The 18020-nt window shown below is 38.8% G+C and overlaps 1 protein-coding gene across 2 annotated transcripts; it reads right to left on the reverse strand.

The window, feature by feature from the left end:
- Window positions 1–12651: 12651 nt before the first annotated feature.
- On the reverse strand, window positions 12652–17308 carry LOC115700811 (transcription factor E2FA). 2 transcript variants are annotated; one of them, XM_030628466.2, is made up of 14 exons: window positions 16119–17308; window positions 15825–16020; window positions 15598–15651; window positions 15392–15477; window positions 15221–15309; window positions 15072–15126; window positions 14946–14998; window positions 14808–14858; window positions 14669–14717; window positions 14507–14572; window positions 14329–14405; window positions 13873–14107; window positions 13461–13527; window positions 12652–13353 (listed from the first exon to the last, which is right to left on the reverse strand). In XM_030628466.2, exons 1-14 carry the CDS (start codon window positions 16119–16121, stop codon window positions 13217–13219), a joined length of 1218 nt encoding a protein of 405 aa, XP_030484326.2. In that variant the 5' UTR covers window positions 16122–17308; the 3' UTR covers window positions 12652–13216. The 2 variants fall into 2 exon arrangements, with proteins under 2 accessions (XP_030484326.2, XP_030484325.2); XM_030628465.2 differs by having other exon boundaries at window positions 16798–17306.
- Between the last annotated feature and the right edge of the window lie 712 nt (window positions 17309–18020).

Consider the following 18020-nt stretch of genomic DNA (forward strand, 5'->3'; position numbering starts at 1 on the left):
ACTTTGTTTTTGGTTGAATGTTGTCTTTATCTCCATATTTTATTTTTTATTTATGTTATATATTGAAAAAGAAAAAGGAAGAAGGCTATAATTCACGTGGATTTCAGATGTACTACATTTCAACGAAAGCTCCTTATTGTTTTATTTATGTAACAGTGTTTTCTATTTTTAATTGACCTATTCAGTATGTTTATTATATATGCATATACTTTTGGATATGTTTTGGTAAATGGGAAAGGGAGAGGAAGAAATGGTACGAGGCAATAGTGGAGAAAATAAATTAATGTAACTTTATTCGCTTTGTCTTGTTGTTTTAGAAGAAAAAGAAATAAAGTGACTGAAATTGCTAAATTAAGTTCTTTAAATTCAGTGCTAACAAATGTTTATTATAAAAGTGTGAGAAGTCTACGTGTTCTGCATTTGAATATTTGGTAAATTAATGTTTATTGTTATATATCTTCAACTCCACAATGTTATATACTATTATTATTTTGAAAGGGATCCACAAAAATTAGATTTTTATTTCATTTTTATATTTATATTAATATAGTACTAAAATATTCCCATGAGTAAATCATAACAATTGCTACTGGGTAAGTTATTTATTAAATTATAGGCAATTACATATTTATTGTAACGAGTTTGTCCATAGTATTTAAAACATTTTGCCTATAATTTAATAAAATGGTAGTTTTGGTGTAAGCCTAATAAAATAAGTTCCAATATTTGTTTTTCCCTTTATCTTGGACTTGGAGTATAATGTGGCCTAACAAAATGACAACACACAAAAATTGTACGACTAGTTCATTCATGGTGTTAGTGTTATTCAATTGTTGCCATTGATTTCAAACAAAGTTAAACAATCGAAAGTAATTAGATAGCAGCCACTTGGATGTTTTGGTTTGAGGGGAAGGTCTATTCCCAATTAATACGAAAGAAGAGAAAGATAAAGACATACATTAAAAGCAAATAGTATTAGTCTCATATTAATAATTCTATATATGTGAGTATATTGATTGTTTGTTTTAAAATAGGTCCATTCTCATTTCTCAGTTTAAATAAAATAAAATAAAAATAGTCAGTTTGAGCGGCTCCTTTGACCCATACAGACAACACTAAACACCCGCTCCAAACTGTAAAAAGTAGTTACTTCACTATATGTCTATGATTTCAATGAGTTTTGGGGGAATATTTGGAATTAGTGGTGTAAGATTCTTATCACTGCAATAATAAAATTTAATTTTATAAACAAGCATATTACATATACCTTAATTTAAAAATAATAATGATATTAATTCATCTAATAAGTATAATTTTTGTAGTGATTTTAAGAAATGATCTTTTCAAAAAATAAAATTTAAGATTTTTCTAATTCTCTTTTGATAAGAAAGATGAGAATAAAGCACTCTTATTTTTTAAGGTTACTTATCAATATATAACTTTATAGCTAAGTTATTAATTTTAAATTTTTTAATTTAGCCCTTCAATAAATTAAAAATATCACTCACTGTTATAAAAAATACTATTTTTGTCGATTTTCAAAATTCTTATTTGGAGTACCCGTCGCTAATAAAATTAAGTGAGTGTAAAATCATTAGCTATAGTTTGGAATTGTCAATGGTTTATAAATGTTGTTATGTATTACCAATAGTTGTACACCATCACATATCTTGAAATTGATGACGATTAAGAACCGTAGGCTAAAGTATAACCGTCGGCTATACATTAGCCTACGATTTTGAACTGTCGTCTAAATGGGGCATATTATATAACTCCAATCTCGCTCAGATCTCATTTCAAATGTTTCTCTCATTTCAAATGTCCTCTCCCGTTCTAGCCATGCCTCGTCCTTCGTGATCGAGGCACCGTTCCTTGCTCTCTCCGTCCACTCTCTCCCCATCTCTCGTTCGGCGACGACTCCATTTCCTCCATTTGAGCCTCCGTGCAGACGAAACCTTACTTCTTCACTTCGATTCAACTACCTTGCTTTGGTTCCAACCCCCACTTCTTACTCTGACCCTTCCAAGCTTTCTCTCTCTCTATCGAACCCTTGCGCTCAACGCACTCACTCTTTCCTCTTCATTTTTTTTTTGTCCGCCCAACCTATGGAAGTAACGATTTTGGATGTGGTGCATGCTCATGTTATGATATATATATTCATGTATATAGAAGATAGCTTAATTATAAATATATTTTCCTTGTTTGGAATCGTTTAAGATGTATATACATACATACAATATATATTTGTGTGTTTGTGTATAATTATGAGAGGGAAGATATGAGAATGGATCCATTTTGATTTAGTTTTGTAAGATTTGGAAAAAGAAATAAATAAATGTTGACCAAAGTATTGCATTAAGCACAGTATTCATAATCTTTTTAACATGTACCTATACTCTTCAAAATGAACTAGTAAAGAGGGCAGAAGAATAAACGAATTATATACTATAGCCAACAGTTTTAAACTATAAGCTATAGTTTTCACTTTGTTGACAGTTTTAACCCGTCAATAATTGTTTTTCGCCAAAGTTTTTCCACAGTTGCCGACAATTATAGAAACCGACAACAATAAATTAACCGACTACTTAAAATTGTCGGAAAAATCTAGTTTTTTAATAGTAGCTTAAGGTATCTACACATTTAGCTCATGACACTTTAATACCCAATAATCCACAATTACTAAAATAATAACTTGATTTAGATCAAATATATATAGCAATACACTAATACATATGAGTTCATTATGAGAATTTTAATCCAGCAATCTCTCATTATGAGAATTTGCATCTCTGCTTTTAGCTCCTTCATCTTTTTCTAGACAGTTGGTGAGTGGAACTTAGGTTTTTCTTGTAGTTTACATGGGGCTCGTGAGTAGTACTCCACTTGTCTCATCATCGTGCGACTTCTTGCCATGGTTAAAGGATAACGCCTTTCGTTTACTTTGCTCTTGAAAGGGCGCGGTGCCCCTTAGTAGGAGACTCTTTGGGTGAAGTCCTTTCATAGAATCACAGGATGTTTTCCTCATTGTAGTCTTACTCTGGTGGGTAGACTCACATTTCCTTGAATGATCTATAGGGTTCTTGTCTCGCGATAGCCCCTTTCCGCTCTCTTCCTTTGGGGTGATATTTGTTGATGACACGGAGTTCCTCTCACCAACATGTTCAGTTGGAATCTTGTGTTCTTGTTGGTGGTTTTTGTGCAGATTATGTGAGGCTTGGGTTTCACCTTTGAGTATGTCGCTCAACACCTTTTGCATGCAAGCCACCATAGTTTCTAGCCTTTGGTTCTTTCAGTGGAGATCGTTTATCTTATCTTCATAGTGGCGAGTTTGGGATTTTAAGCTCATAGAGTATGTTTGCTTCTTTTTTCTAAGACAATGTCACGAGGTATTGGGATCTCGCGATCTCGCGATATTCGTGGAGTGCGCCTTATTGGCAATGCTTTTTTACCTTTGCAGACTATTCTCCTCAACAAGTGTGATGGATGCACTTACTCCATCTTGGTGCGTGTTTGTCGGATCCTCTTCATGATGGTCGCCCTCTCCTCTTGTCTGAGGTACTTGGTTGTTTTGGCGAACTTTTTCAACCATGAGTGTTGGTGGCTCTCTTCTGGAGATGGTCAGTTGAGTATTATCTAGATGAATCGCGACACCCTAAAAATGGCCAGAGCATCTAGGCATCTTGCAGCAATGATAAGTAAGAAAATGACGTGACTTGAGCTTGTCGTTCCCACAGACGATGCTAAACTATTAACGGTAAAACTCGTCAACTAACACAAGGCCAGAAAAATCGAAACTCAAACACAAGACTTAGAATGAAGATTAAAATACAAAAACTTAATGAAATGTTTACATTTCTTAGAGTAAGTGTTGCAATGATTTTCAACCCCCTACTCACATTTGAGGATGGGGTATATATAGACTCTAATGAACTAAGGCACAATTGCGATCCCAAGGAACAAGATGACATCCATGAGCTATAGATTGCAGGTTGCAGGTGGTGGTCTTGTGCTTTGTATATTTGTCTGGTGTCAAGTGGTCTCGAGTTGTAGAGGTAGTGTTGTGTGTAATCTTGGTCTGGATGTCAGGACTTACAGGTGTGGTGCCTCCGCTACTCATACCCTCTAGTTAATAGATTACAGGAGGCGTGGTTGTACTCCCTTTGCATGCACGCCTCGTCATTTGAATGCATGTCCCGTCTTTGCGATCATACCTCTGTTGCATTCTTCCCCAATACTTGGGAAAACTTCACTAAGTATAATTGTGTCATCGAGAAGAGTATTGTCGAAAGACATGCATGTAAGTATTGGCCAAGTGACTTTCATGCTATCTTAGTTGAATGACTTGCATGGTGCATTGGCGAGTGACATGCAAGCTTAATGTGTGAGACCCTAACTTGGGTTCGCTTGGCGGACCTTGACATCACTCGATGCTTAGCTTGTGGGATGGCGGCATATGAGTGAAGTGCACCTGCCATGGGGCAGCAGGCAGCAGCAGCATAGGCACTCAGCAACATTGGGGGATGTTAGCTGAGCTTGGCTACGTGATGGGCTTAGATGGACGTGACTTTGCATGGGCATGCATGCAAACGGTTACTCAGACAGTGTGCATGGGGACACACGTGAATGACGGTTATCGAAAGTTACCTATGTCTATCCAAAGGCATGCATGTGGGCTTAAGTGATCTGTTGGAGGACATATGCATGGAATCTAGGCGAGGGCTTGGATGGCTGACACGCAGGTGTTAGTTAGTTTGCATAGATTATGCTGATGTGTAATGTGCTGGTGTGTCCAACATGGCCTGGGCGGTTGGGGATGTCAACCGCAACCTATTATTGTGTAATATAGTAGGCTTTGGGCGCTGGAGTCATCAGAGTGTGATGTCTAGCGTGAACATAGTGTATTCCTTGATATTGTGTGAATAACAAGGTTGGGAAAAGGGTTTCATGTATATTGTGTGTTCTTATGCTTGTGTATGCATTTACTTGATAGCAATAGTGTGTTGTTGAGTGACGCTGGGAAAAAGGGAAACCGTGAGTGTGTGTGCATACTAACGGGTTGTTGGGTTGGCTGACTAGATTTTGGTGAATCTAGGCCATCGCAGGAAAAATTTGAGTGTGAGAAATTAGCCTTGTGACAACTGGTATCAGAGCAGGAATCATGTTGGGAAATAGCAGAAATCATGGTGACGAATGCTGAACTTTGTTCTCGGGTTGAAAGGCTCGAAGAGTTGGTTGGTTCTCCCAACGAAGAGGATAGTGTCAGTTTGTATGTTCTTGGTGAACAACATTCTGATCAACTGGAGTCCCTTGAGATGTTGGCTCGAGATTTGTTGAAGGAAGCGTCGGATCAAGTTGCTGGTTGTGGCAGGGCCATGATGGATATGCGACGAGAGTTCGATGAGAAGATGAGAGGGGTGGTGGACAAACTATCGGACCTGTCAAATTCTGTGAAAGAGAGATTCATGGCTCTCGATGCGGAGGTAGCAGTAATTAAAAGGGCGATAGCAAATCCGTCCCAAGGAACCGAATCTTCAGCCCATTCTTCGAAAATCAAAGTCCCTGAACCGAAAGCCTTCAATGGTAGTCGGAACTCAAAGGAATTAGAGAATTTTCTTTGGGACGTTGAGCAATACTTCAAGGCGGAGAGGATTCCAGATGTGGATCGAGTGACCATTACAAGTATGTATCTTCAGGGTGATGCCAAGTTATGGTGGCGCACTCGGATGGAGGAAGATACACGATCGGGAAGGCCCAATATCGAGACTTGGGAAGTGTTGAAGAAGGAGTTGAAGGATCAGTTCCTTCCATGCAACACAGCATGGATCGCTCGTGAGTCCCTAAAGAAACTAAAGCACACTGGTTCGGTGCGAGAGTATGTGAAAGAATATAGTTCTTTGTTGCTGGATATAAAGAACATGTCTGAGGAGGACAAGATGTTCAACTTCTTGTCGAGATTGCAGCCATGGGCACGGGCTCAATTGAGGAGGCAAGCGGTAACTGATTTACCCTCGGCGATTGTGGCTGCCGAGAAATTGGTGGATTACAAGTATAATTCGAATCCTTCACAGGGTGATAATTCGAAGAAATCCACTGGAGGAAAGAAACATAATCAGAAGCCTTTCTTGTCCAAGGGTGGACAAAGTTACGATGGCAAGAAGAAAGATGGTAATGGTGGGAATAACCAGAAAGGATCACAGCCGAATGCCAAGAAAGGTGTGGGGTGTTTCATCTGCAATGGTCCTCACATGGCGAGGGAATGTCCTAGTAGGGAGAAGTTAAATGCCCTGATCGCACAAGACGGAAGAAGCGGCAGCGAGCAAGAAACAACTTCTAGGATGAATCCCTTACAACTTCTCAATGCAATCACTACGGAGAAATCAAGTTTGTTCAAGGGCTTGATGTATGTGAAAGCATTTGTTAATGGGAGAGAAGTCACGGCCATGGTTGACTCGGGTGCAACAAATAATTTTTTGGCGCAGAAGGAAGCAACCAGACTTGGTTTGAGAGTGATTGGGAGTTCAACTCGGTTGAAGGCAGTGAACTCAGAGGCCAAACCGATTCAAGGGTCTGCTACAGTAATGTTGAAGGTTGGGGCGTGGAGTCTCAATCCAAACTCATAGTGGTCCCGTTGGATGATTTTGACATGATTCTTGGTGTGGAATTTTTGAGTGCAGCCAAGGCGATGGTTGCACCCCATTTGAGAGGGATTATGATTTGTGTGGAGGAGTGCCCATGCTTTGTTGAAGCAATCTCCTCAAATCAGAATAAAGAGAAGGGCGTTGTGTTGGAATCAGCGACCCAATTTGGGAACTCTATAAAGAAGAAGGGCAACCAAGCGTATGTGGCTGCCTTGATAGAGATTAAACAAGATTAGTGGGTAGAGGTACCTGACGAAGTGCCTGGGTTGTTGGAGGAGTTTGCCGACACCATGCCAGACGAGTTGCCGAAAGAACTCCCTCCTAGGAGGGCGATTGATCACAAGATTGAATTGATACCGGGAGCTGTTCCGCCAGCAAAGGCGCCGTACAAGATGGGTCCTTCGGAGTTGGAAGAACTCAGAAAACAATTGAACGGGATGGTGGAATCAGGATACATGGTGCCTTCTAAAGCTCCATATGGTGCTCCGGTATTATTTCAAAAGAAATCAGATGGATCGTTGCGAATGTGTGTGGACTATAGGGCTTTGAACAAAGTGACAGTAAAGAACAAGTATCCGGTGCCAAATGCAGCAGACTTGTTCGATAGGCTGATAAAGGCGTCATACTTCACTAAGTTGGATCTCCGGGCGGGGTACTGGCAGGTTCGAATTGCAGTGGGGGATGAAGCAAAGACAACCTGTGTAACAAGGTATGGGTCTTTCGAATTTTTGGTGATGCCTTTCGGTTTGACAAATGCCCTTGCAACATTTTGCAACCTGATGAATGATGTGTTATACGAGTTTTTGGATAGATTCGTTGTAGTATATCTTGATGATATTGTGATTTATAGAAATTCGTTAGATGAACACTTGCAGCATCTACGGAAGGTGTTGACAAGGCTGAGAGAGGAAAAGTTGTACATTAAAAAGGAGAAATGCGAGTTTTGTCGGAAGGAGGTGAAATTCCTTGGTCATTGGGTTGGTCAAGGAAAATTGAGAATGGATGAAGGCAAAGTTAAGGCAATCATGGATTGGCCTATCCCCACTAAAGTAGCGGAGTTGCGATCATTTTTAGGGCTGGCTAATTACTATCGGAAGTTCATAAAAGGGTACTCAAAGAGGGTGAGCGCTCTTACTGATATCCTTAAAAAGGATCAGAAATGATGTTGGTCTGAGGAATGCAATGAGGCATTTGAGAAGCTAAAAGTGGCAGTGTCTTCGAAACCAATACTAAAGTTGCCTGATTTTGATTTACCATTCGAAGTACAAACTGATGCATCGGATCGTGCTTTAGGGGGAGTACTGGTGCAAGATGGTCATCCAATAGCTTTTGAAAGTCGGAAGTTAAAGGATGCTGAGCAATGGTATTCGGCCCATGAAAAGGAAATGGCTGCGGTGGTGCATTGTTTAGATGTGTGGAGGCACTATCTTTTGGGAACAAAGTTTACAGTGGTGACGGATAATGTAGCCAACACATACTTTAAGTCTCAGAAGAAACTAACTCCAAAGCAAGCTCGTTGGCAAGAGTACTTGGCTGAATTTGATTTTGTGTGGGTTCATAGACCGGGGAAGCAGAATCAAGTGGCTAATGCACTTAGCCGAAAGGATGTACAAGTTTTTGTTGGTGCGTTGACTCAGGTGAGTTCAACTTTCTTCGACCGGGTGAGGGAGCAGTCCTTGCTCGATCCTAGTTACAAGAAGCTTCTTGAGGAAGTAAGAAAGGGAGAATTGGTGCGGTACTGGGAAGAAGATGGGCTTCTTTATGCCAAGGGTGGCAGATTGTTTGTACCGAACAGTGGAACTTTGAGGAGAGAGTTACTTAAAGAAACCCACGATCCTAAGTGGGCTGGTCACCTGGGTGTGGCTAGGATGCTAGCTTTGCTGTCAAAGTCTTACTATTGGCCGAAAATGGAGCAAGACATAGAAGTCTATGTGAGGACATGCCTTGTGTGTCAACAAGACAAGACGGAAAGAAGGCAAGAAGCAGGGTTGCTTCAACCTCTGCCAATCCCTGAGAAACCATGGCAGTCAATAAGCATGGATTTCATTGTGGGATTTCCAGAAGTGAAAGGGTTTCGGTCTATCCTGGTGGTGGTGGATCGATTTTCGAAATACGGCATATTCATTCCTGCGCCTCATGCGTGTCCAGCAGATGTGGCAGCAGAACTTATCATGAAGAATGTGGTCAAGTACTTTGGGCTACCCAAAGACATTATAAGTGATCGGGATTCCAGATTCACGGGGAAGTTTTGGACGACATTGTTCAATATGCTTGGTTCAGACCTTAAGTTTTCAACAGCAAATCATCCCCAAACTGATGGTCAAACGGAGAGAATGAATCAGTTGCTGAAAGAGTACTTGAGGCACTATGTGACTGCTAGTCAGAGAAATTGGGTTGAGTTTCTTGATGTGGCCCAATTTTGCTACAACATTCAACAATCTTCTGCAACGGGAATGAGTCCAGCAGAGATTGTCTTGGGAAGAAAACCTCTGATGCCACATGAAGTGGCAAAACAAAAATCTCGAGGGGTTTGTCCTGCAGCCTATCGGTTCGCGAAGGATAGAACTGAGTTGTTGGAATTGGCCAGGGACAGCCTAGGAAAAGCTTCACGGGGGATGAAGAAATATGTTGACAAGCATAGGAGGGATTTGGAATTTTCTGTTGGAGATCGAGTGTTGCTGAAACTCACTCCACAGATTTGGAAGAAGATAACCGATAAAAGGTATCATAAGGGCTTGGTCCAAAAATACGATGGTCCTTTCGAAGTTGTCCAGAAAGTGGGGGTTGTAGCATACAAATTGAAGCTGCCGGAACGTTTCAAGCTACATCCGACTTTCCATGTTAGTTTCTTGAAGAAGTACCATGAGGACAAAGAGGAAGGAAGACAGCAGGGGGTGAGGGCACCGCCTACTATGAGAAAACAATTTGAGAAGAAGTTGTCGAAGATCCTTGATCATCGCACTTTTGGAGCCAGCAAGAAGAACCAGAGAACCGAGTACTTGGTTCAATGGGAAGGTGAAGATGTAGTAGAAGCTACATGGGAAAAGGCCGTGACTTTGTGGCAGTTTGAAGACGAGGTCCAGTCCTATGTCAGAAGTATATCGACGAGGACGTCGATTCCTTCTGGTGGGGGTGGTTTGTGAGACCCTAACTTGGGTTCGCTCGGCAGACCTTGACATCACTCGATGCTTAGCTTGTGGGGTGGCGGCATATGAGTGAAGTGCACCTGCCATGGGGCAGCAGGCAGCAGCAGCATAGGCACTCAGCAACATTGGGGGATGTTAGCTGAGCTTGGCTACGTGATGGGCTTAGATGGACGTGACTTTGCATGGGCATGCATGCAAACGGTTACTCAGACAGTGTGCATGGTGACACACGTGAATGACGGTTATCGAAAGTTACCTATGTCTATCCAAAGGCATGCACGTGGGCTTAAGTGATCTGTTGGAGGACAGATGCATGGAATCTAGGCGAGGGCTTGGATGGCTGACACGCGGGTGTTAGTTAATTTGCATAGATTATGTTGATGTGTAATGTGCTGGTGTATCCAGCATGGCCTGGGCAGTTGGGGATGTCAACCGCAACCTATTATTGTGTAATATAGTAGGCTTTGGGCGCTGAAGTCATCAGAGTGTGATGTCCAGCGTGAACATAGTGTATTCCTTGATATTGTGTGAATAACAAGGTTGGGAAAAGGGTTTCCTATATACTGTGTGTTCTTATGCTTGTGTATGCATTTACTTGATAGCAATAGTGTGTTGTTGAGTGACGCTGGGAAAAAGGGAAACCGTGAGTGTGTGTGCATACTAACGGGTTGTTGGGTTGGCTGACTAGATTTGGGTGAATCTAGGCCATCGCAGGGAAAATTTGAGTATGAGAAATTAACCTTGTGACATAATGCATGGTCGAGTGACTTGCAAGCTGCATGGTTGAGTGACTAGCAAGCTTAATGGTTAAGTGACTTTGCAAGCCTTGTGCATGGCTGAGTGACTTGCAAGATGCATGGTCGAGTGACTTGCATGCTTCATGGTCGACTGACTTGCAAGCTTCATGGTTGAGTGACTTGCAAGCTTCATGGTCGAGTGACTTGCAGGCTACGTGGTCGAATGACTTATAAGCTTCATGGCCAAGTGACTTGCAAGCTTCATGGTTGAGTGACTCCTTGTGCATGTCGAGTGACATGTTCTTGTGCATGTCAAGGGACATGTACTTGAGCATGCTTGACTGAGTGATTCCTCCTTGTGCGTGATGAGTGACATGCACTTGAGTATGTTAGTTCGAGTGACTCCTCCCTATGTATGCCAAGTGACATTCACTTGAGCATGCCGAGTGACATGCACTTGAGCATGCCGAGTGACGTGCTATTGTGGATGTTGAGTGACATGCACGAGCATGCATGGCCGAGTGATTCCTCCCTGTGCATGTCGAGTGACATTTCTCAATGCATGCCAAATAACTTTTGAGCACTTAGAGAAGCAAATGCAACTATGCATCCAGAGCAACTCTTTGAGTGCATCCCCACTAATCTCCCGATTAGTAGTCAACTAATTTTGAGGGTTAATCTTGCTAATTTTCAAGGTTAACAAAATTATAATTATAATTAACAAATTTTGAATATTATTATATGTATATATTTTTTTTTTCTAAATAGTACTCAAATTAAATATATTTTAATAATAATGATGTTATTTATTAAATAATATCCTCACACAAAAATTATACAACTAAAAAATAATTTAATATCCTCACACAAAAATTATACAACTAAAAAATATATACTATTAAAATAAAAATTAATAATATAACTAAATTTACATTTGCACGTAATATTAACTTAGTATATATAAATTCAAAACATTACTATTGGGTACTAGTATTACTCAACACTTCTTATAGGTAGTGTCTGATGATTAGTTAGCAATATTCCTTAAAAAACGCTATTTTCTTAAGTTGCATTAATAATATCTTTTAACGATTCTCGTAAATTTATATATATAATGATTCCTGAAGAAGTCGTATTTAGACTGGCCTATTCTGGTCCAATGATAACTTTAAATTAAATTTAATCAAACATCGTAGGCCAACCAACTACTGGATTGGTCAAAACGAGTTCACCCAAAACAACTACCTCCCACTTTCCACCCTAAAGCTAAAAACCCAAGCTTTTATTACCTGCCAACCAATAACGGCTTTGTCCATTAAAATTGAAACACAAAAAAAAATCAACAGACAGAACTCTAGACATATCTTCACGTTTGCCAAATGATACATATATTGTTCCAAAAATTAACACTATAATTATACATTATAAAATACTTAAAGAGGCATTCCTTTATTTGTGAAGTCACGGATAGAGGGACCAAATCGTCAAATCATGATATTAAGAAAACTACATGAAAGTGGCCTCATTTCAATCAACACTCAAAACCGTCGAAGTTCCTTGTAGTTCATACTCATCAACGCGTGAACCTTGTGAATTTACTATGTGGCATAGCATTGGATATAATATGACCAAATCCTATTTCAACTTTGTCCCCCTCTTCAGGGATAGAACCCAAACACGCTAGTCATAGTAGCTTTTTGACGCTAACCCTAAGCACAACAGAGCATCTAACACTTGTCACTAAACCAAACGAGAAGGTACATAAGGTTATTTTCATCTTTCATCGTCAAAGATGAAGCTGGCCCCTATAATAACTCCAGCCTCTTTAATTAAATCTAGTCCATTCACTAACTAAAATTTTGAATTTGGTAAATTGTTTTAGAATCTTTTGGTAATGCTTATTTGTTTTATTTATTTATTGTGAGGGTTTTATTTGTACATATTGCAATTGAAAAAGAAAAGAAAGATGCACCACCAAACAAAATCACTACCATGTTTACTTTTGAAAAGGAGGGAAAATAAACGCCCACCAAGCAATAATATCCTAGGAAACGTACATGGTTTTCTAATAAATTTTTATTCTTCCTACAAGATTTATGTCTACTAATATTAAAGCAGATAAAGCAGAAATTGAAGATAATTGTTGGATGATACAAGGATAATTTTATACCAAACGTTTATGGTTGTAAACCATAAAATAGAATAGTCAAGTCAGTTCAATCTTAAGACCCTGCTAAGATAACAAAGCAATGATCTAATCCTGCTGCTTCTATAATTCACAGCGTTTACAGACCAGTTAGACTTAGTATTCCTAAACTTATGCTATGGCGCACATCAAAAAATTGAAATTAAGTGCATATAATGAAATTATGCATTTAAATTATGTGTGTATTTTGTGTGCTCCAGTATTATTCAGTGCACTCTACTCATTGCATACCGAGCTTCCTCTCCATGCCTTAACATAAGATTTCAACATTTTATTATACCACAGGGGGTAAAAAAAATTACCGAGCTGTACAGTCTCAAATAGCCCGCCGGGTTTATTGTACCCCCATGCACTTCCACCACAAGTTTTTGCTGGTGTTTGTTAGGCAACCAGCTGGTATCTTCAAGTTATTCTCTGATAAATATGGAAGGCCAACTGATGTGGCAGCAGAGATGAGTTTCTAAATTCAGCATTTGGAAAATTTAATGTTCACCTTTGCGGGAAGTCAACAGAAGTGTTTGGAACGTTGGTGATTCCTGATGGCGGGGTTTCGGGTCTTGGGGTACTTACATCAGGCATTACAAAGTCTGGATGGAGGATATCTGGCCCATCCCAGTTGACAACAGCTGTAGTTGTAGTTAAGGAATCAAGTGCCCATACAGTGAAAAAGGAAAAGGAAAGAGATAACATTGAAAGGAAAAAAAAATGCAGCAGCATTGTAAAAGAGGGATACAGTCTGTTTTCCACATATCTGTAATGCTAACTTCAGCATCAGATAAAAGCCAGTAGTCCGCGTCATTCTGAATTTAGCAACAATAGTCAGTCTTTCAGTCAAAATCTAAAAGTAAGTTACAACTATTTAAGCATAAAAATTGTATATGCAAATATATATTTATATATTTGTATATCCAGATATGGTGTTAATTAAATTTATCTTCATACAACTCGCTCCAAACTTCAAATAGTAAGTCTCACACGTCAGATTTTAAAGGTGTTTTCATTGATGGTCTAACTATAAAAATTGCTTGTGCTGAGATCCGTGAAGATGTTTTAGATACCTGGATATAGTGTTGTAAGCGTTCAAAATGTTTTGTTTTCTTCTTCGCTTACCACAAATAAAGATAAATCAGCATGGTTAGACTTACATCCACATCAGAAGGAACAATCTTCATCATTCCCCCAGGAAACTCCTGTAAAGGATTAGTATCAGGGCACACTTGATGATCGTGTTGTGCCTGAGGTTCAATTTCCTTTACAGTGCTGCTCCCTACAGTTATCACTTCTGTTACTGTAGGTTCGCTAGATCCTGAACTAGAAGCAATAGGAAAGCTTGCAGGTGGCTCAGCACTATTCATGTCCTCAAACTTCTCTTCAAATTGACTACAATTTAAGAAAGTAAATGTTCAAAGGATGGCATATGAAAAAAAAACTACCTTAAAAATAAACGAAAACCTGCAACAATTTATCATGGCATTTAACAGATAATACAACAATTTACCATGGCATTTAACATATAATACAATGAATATGGGAAGAGAATGCATGATATGCTGTAAAGAAATTATTTGAACATTTGAACAAAACAGACGAGGCAATATTACCTAACAAGGTAGACATCAATGGGACCCATAGTGCTTCTGAGAATTATTCTGTATCTCCTCTGTGCATAGTCAACAGCCTGGTATAAAGAGAAAGTAATCATCACGTTGAGGATCACAAATGAGAAAACATAGCACACAATGTGTAATAGTTACAGAAATTTTACTCTTGTCAACTTACTTCATCAGGATCTGGAACTTCCAGGGTTGTTCCATGTGGAGCTTTAATTGCTATAAGGGTTTCATTCTGCCAAAACAAATAACATACAGGAAGTTTAGCAGCATATCCAGAAAATCATGCAAGTGGAATAAATAATAAGTGCAATGCAAATAATAAGCTTACATGAAAACATGGTAATCCCTTGATGTCTTCTTCAGTCACAAAAAGCCACCTAAGTAAAAGGAAGGAGTCAATGCCATGAAAGCAAATGTAAAAGTATTACGTATTAACCAACAATCAAACAAACAAAAAAAAGCCTTACTTTTGGTTGTTCTCATCTTCGCTCAGGTCCCTCAGTCTCTCCTGCATCTCTCTGCACCAGTGTTGAAGTTTATTTGTTACCCAACAGTTTCAAATTAAAAACATTACCTGTTTAAAACAGTCAATCAACCGCATAAACCTTATTCGATCATCTAATCCGCGCTCTTCCATGTTAAGGTTTTCAACTTCTGCCTGCATAATAAAGCTATTGTATAAGCTGTGATACATTGAGTTTAATTGACTAAAGAAAATCAAGTCTAATTACCTGTAATAAGGAAATATCGCCATCAACATCCCCTGGTCTTGATGCGTCAAGTCCCCTAATGAATCAATTAACTCCATTACTTTCCCAAGTCCAGTATTTACACGAAAAAAGCAACATCATAAACTATGTTATGAATTCTAAAATATTACTTCCAACGAATTCTGTTCTTTAGCTTCTTTTCAATAAGACCTATGCCTTCCAGGACATTGGTTATGTCATATATCCGTCTCTTTTGGACCTGGTAATTTCCAAAAAAATAAATAAATAAATAACTTTCAATCAGTGCAAAAGTGCACATATCCAGAATGAGAAACCATTACATCCAAAGTTTCTGCTGCTTTATTTAGGTCTAGAATGCCATCTTCTGCATGCTTGATCAAATTGATAAACTTTTTTGTCAAAAGGCCTGCCAAAAATATATTGTCATGGCAATGTCTTTTGTTAAAAGCTATACTATATCAAAAGAAAAAAAAAAAACTATACTATATCAACAACAGTCAAATGAAGTGTTACACTTCAGAATTACCTAGAGAACTGTCATAGCGGCAGCTACCAGCTGGAGTTAGAGGAGAAGGGGAACCTGCATTTTACCAATAAATTCCAGTGAGATAATTTTTCAGAGGCTGAAATTTCCAAGTTTCTACTAAATGGACTACACTTTTGCAATAGCACATACCACCATGGAATTTACAGCACGAACGAAGAAATTCAACATAAAAAAGAGACCAGATGAGAAATGACAAATCTCCTCACCAGTATTTGACACAGGTGTCTGTGGTGCAGATCTATTGGCCTTTGCACCCTTTGACCTATTGTATGTTCTGCCTCCTTTAGCAGAAACTGGAGTTTGCATCGGACTGTTGTTAACAATATTAATATATCCAGGACTGCTAGCCCAATCCCTATGATCAACTTCGTTATTCTGTAATGCATTCTTCCGCTTTAATAGCTAAACAACAATAAGCCATATAACCTCAATTCAGTAAAAAGGCAATCTACCAAACAAGAAATTACTTGTTAAATGCACAATCATGCTGGACGACTCACCATTATAAAGAACAGTCAAGGCATAATACAAATTGCAATCATGAGGCTTAAGAATCAAATTCAAGAACACAGCATGACAGCTACGTGAGACTAGTACTGGGTAAAAGATAACACACCAAGTGAGCAAGAGTTGGTGTGAAGAAATCTACCATCTTAGTGAATAACATGGTTAATCAAATTTAAAGGTATATAAGTACACACATTTAATGATAACATATAGCAGTACACTGCTATGAATTAAAACACTGCCCACTTTTATAGTACTCTATAACAACAACCCCAGTTTACGAAAGAGTCAAGTAGGACACCACCGCACCTTGTTGACTAAAAATTTAATGAATTAATTAGAAATGCAGTACTAATCTCTTCGTTCATGATGCAAAAACTACATGAAAATGCACATGCCATCAAACAATATGCCTTAAAATCATAGGACATACTCCATTACCAAGCTCAACATTGATTCCCAACTCAATGAAACCCTAAACACACAATGAGTTGAGATCCAAACACCTGAGCTCAACTATTTCAACATCAACATTCAGCACAATTGCCATCCAAACACCGAATAATTGCACTAAACTCCACCGAGCATTAAGCTTAATATCACAACAAAACACAAAATAGAATAAACAATAACAAAGATAAACGCATCAACAAGTAAAATCACTAGACTAACAGGGGATCGGACAACAATGGCCTCAGGCTCTTGATCAGCAGCTCTGCGACCATCGCTGGAGAATCGATGATAATCATCAGGAGGAACAAAAGGCGGTTTCGTCGACGTAAAAGCTAAGTGCCTTCTCAACGGCGGCACGATCTGAGCACCACCTGAGGCAAGGGGCGGCGGATGAGCAGGACGATTGTGAGCTCGACCGCCGCCGGACATGGAGAATTGTTCACCGACGAAGAAAATGAGCAAAGTCACCGATTGAGAGAGTGAGGAGAAGACGATCTGGTTCCAGAGAGAGAAGGTAGGGTTGAGAAGTACGTAAGAGGAAGAGGTTTAGGGTTTGGGAATGGGATCTGAGGGTTTAGAGAGAGAAAGTGGGGATTTTAGAGAGAGAAAGGAGGCGTTAGAGAGGGAAAGTGGAGGCCTGGTTTGGTTTATTTGAGGTTTGGGTTTGGGTGAGAGCAGAAAACGAGGGAAGGAGGGAATTTTAGTTCGGATAGATGTGGAGGGAAGCACGCCAAAATTAATTAATTTGTTTCCATATTTATACTTTCGCCCCTCTTCTAGTCTTTTTATTCTACTATTTACCTCTTCTCTCATATTATTTTTCATTTTAGTCCTTCTTTTTGCAAAATCTAATCGATTACCTTATAGACTTTTTTTTTTTTCTTCTTTTTACTTTTTAGTCCACGAATCGATAGTGGAGAATCCAATACTCGTAAAAGTTAAATCTAGAGAAAATTAGTGCAAAATGGTAAATTTACCACAAATTATATCATTTGAAAAGAATTCATGGTAAAAGTAAATTTATCCATTTACTGTTGATGAATATTTGAATTTAATCACCAATCATTAGATTTGTTTTTTCGTACAATTAAAATTAAGATTATCAAAAATTTCATAACTTTAATTTGTGAATTTATTTTATATAAACATACATATATTAGACTTATTTATTATTGTGTGTGATGATTCTTGACACAAATATTCCATTACAAACGACAATGTTATAATCCTTTGGCCTCTAATATGGCCTTGTATACTCACATGATCAGATAAGGTAATATATTTCGACAATATATATGGAACAGAGCCAAAAACAAAAAGGTTTAAATAATTTTTTTTTAGACTAATTAGAATTTTTGCCCCTGAACTTTGACATGTACTAAATTATATCTCTGAGCTTTTAAGGTCGTTAAAAATGATTCCTGAACTATTAAGATTATTGG

The sequence above is a fragment of the Cannabis sativa genome, chromosome 8 (genome assembly GCF_029168945.1).
Source record: "Cannabis sativa cultivar Pink pepper isolate KNU-18-1 chromosome 8, ASM2916894v1, whole genome shotgun sequence".
Taxonomy (NCBI): Eukaryota; Viridiplantae; Streptophyta; class Magnoliopsida; order Rosales; family Cannabaceae; genus Cannabis; species Cannabis sativa.

Excerpts from the sequence above, each read along its gene's own strand:
- LOC115700811 (XM_030628465.2), bottom strand. The coding sequence starts at position 17,007 with ATGTCCGGCGGCGGTCGAGCTCACAATCGTCCTGCTCATCCGCCGCCC. Across the intron at positions 15,652-15,824 it reads GACACCTGTGTCAAATACTG|GTTCCCCTTCTCCTCTAACT; the intron begins GTGAGGAGATTT and ends GGTAAAATGCAG. Across the intron at positions 15,127-15,220 it reads AAGAACAGAATTCGTTGGAA|GGGACTTGACGCATCAAGAC; the intron begins GTAATATTTTAG and ends TTGATTCATTAG.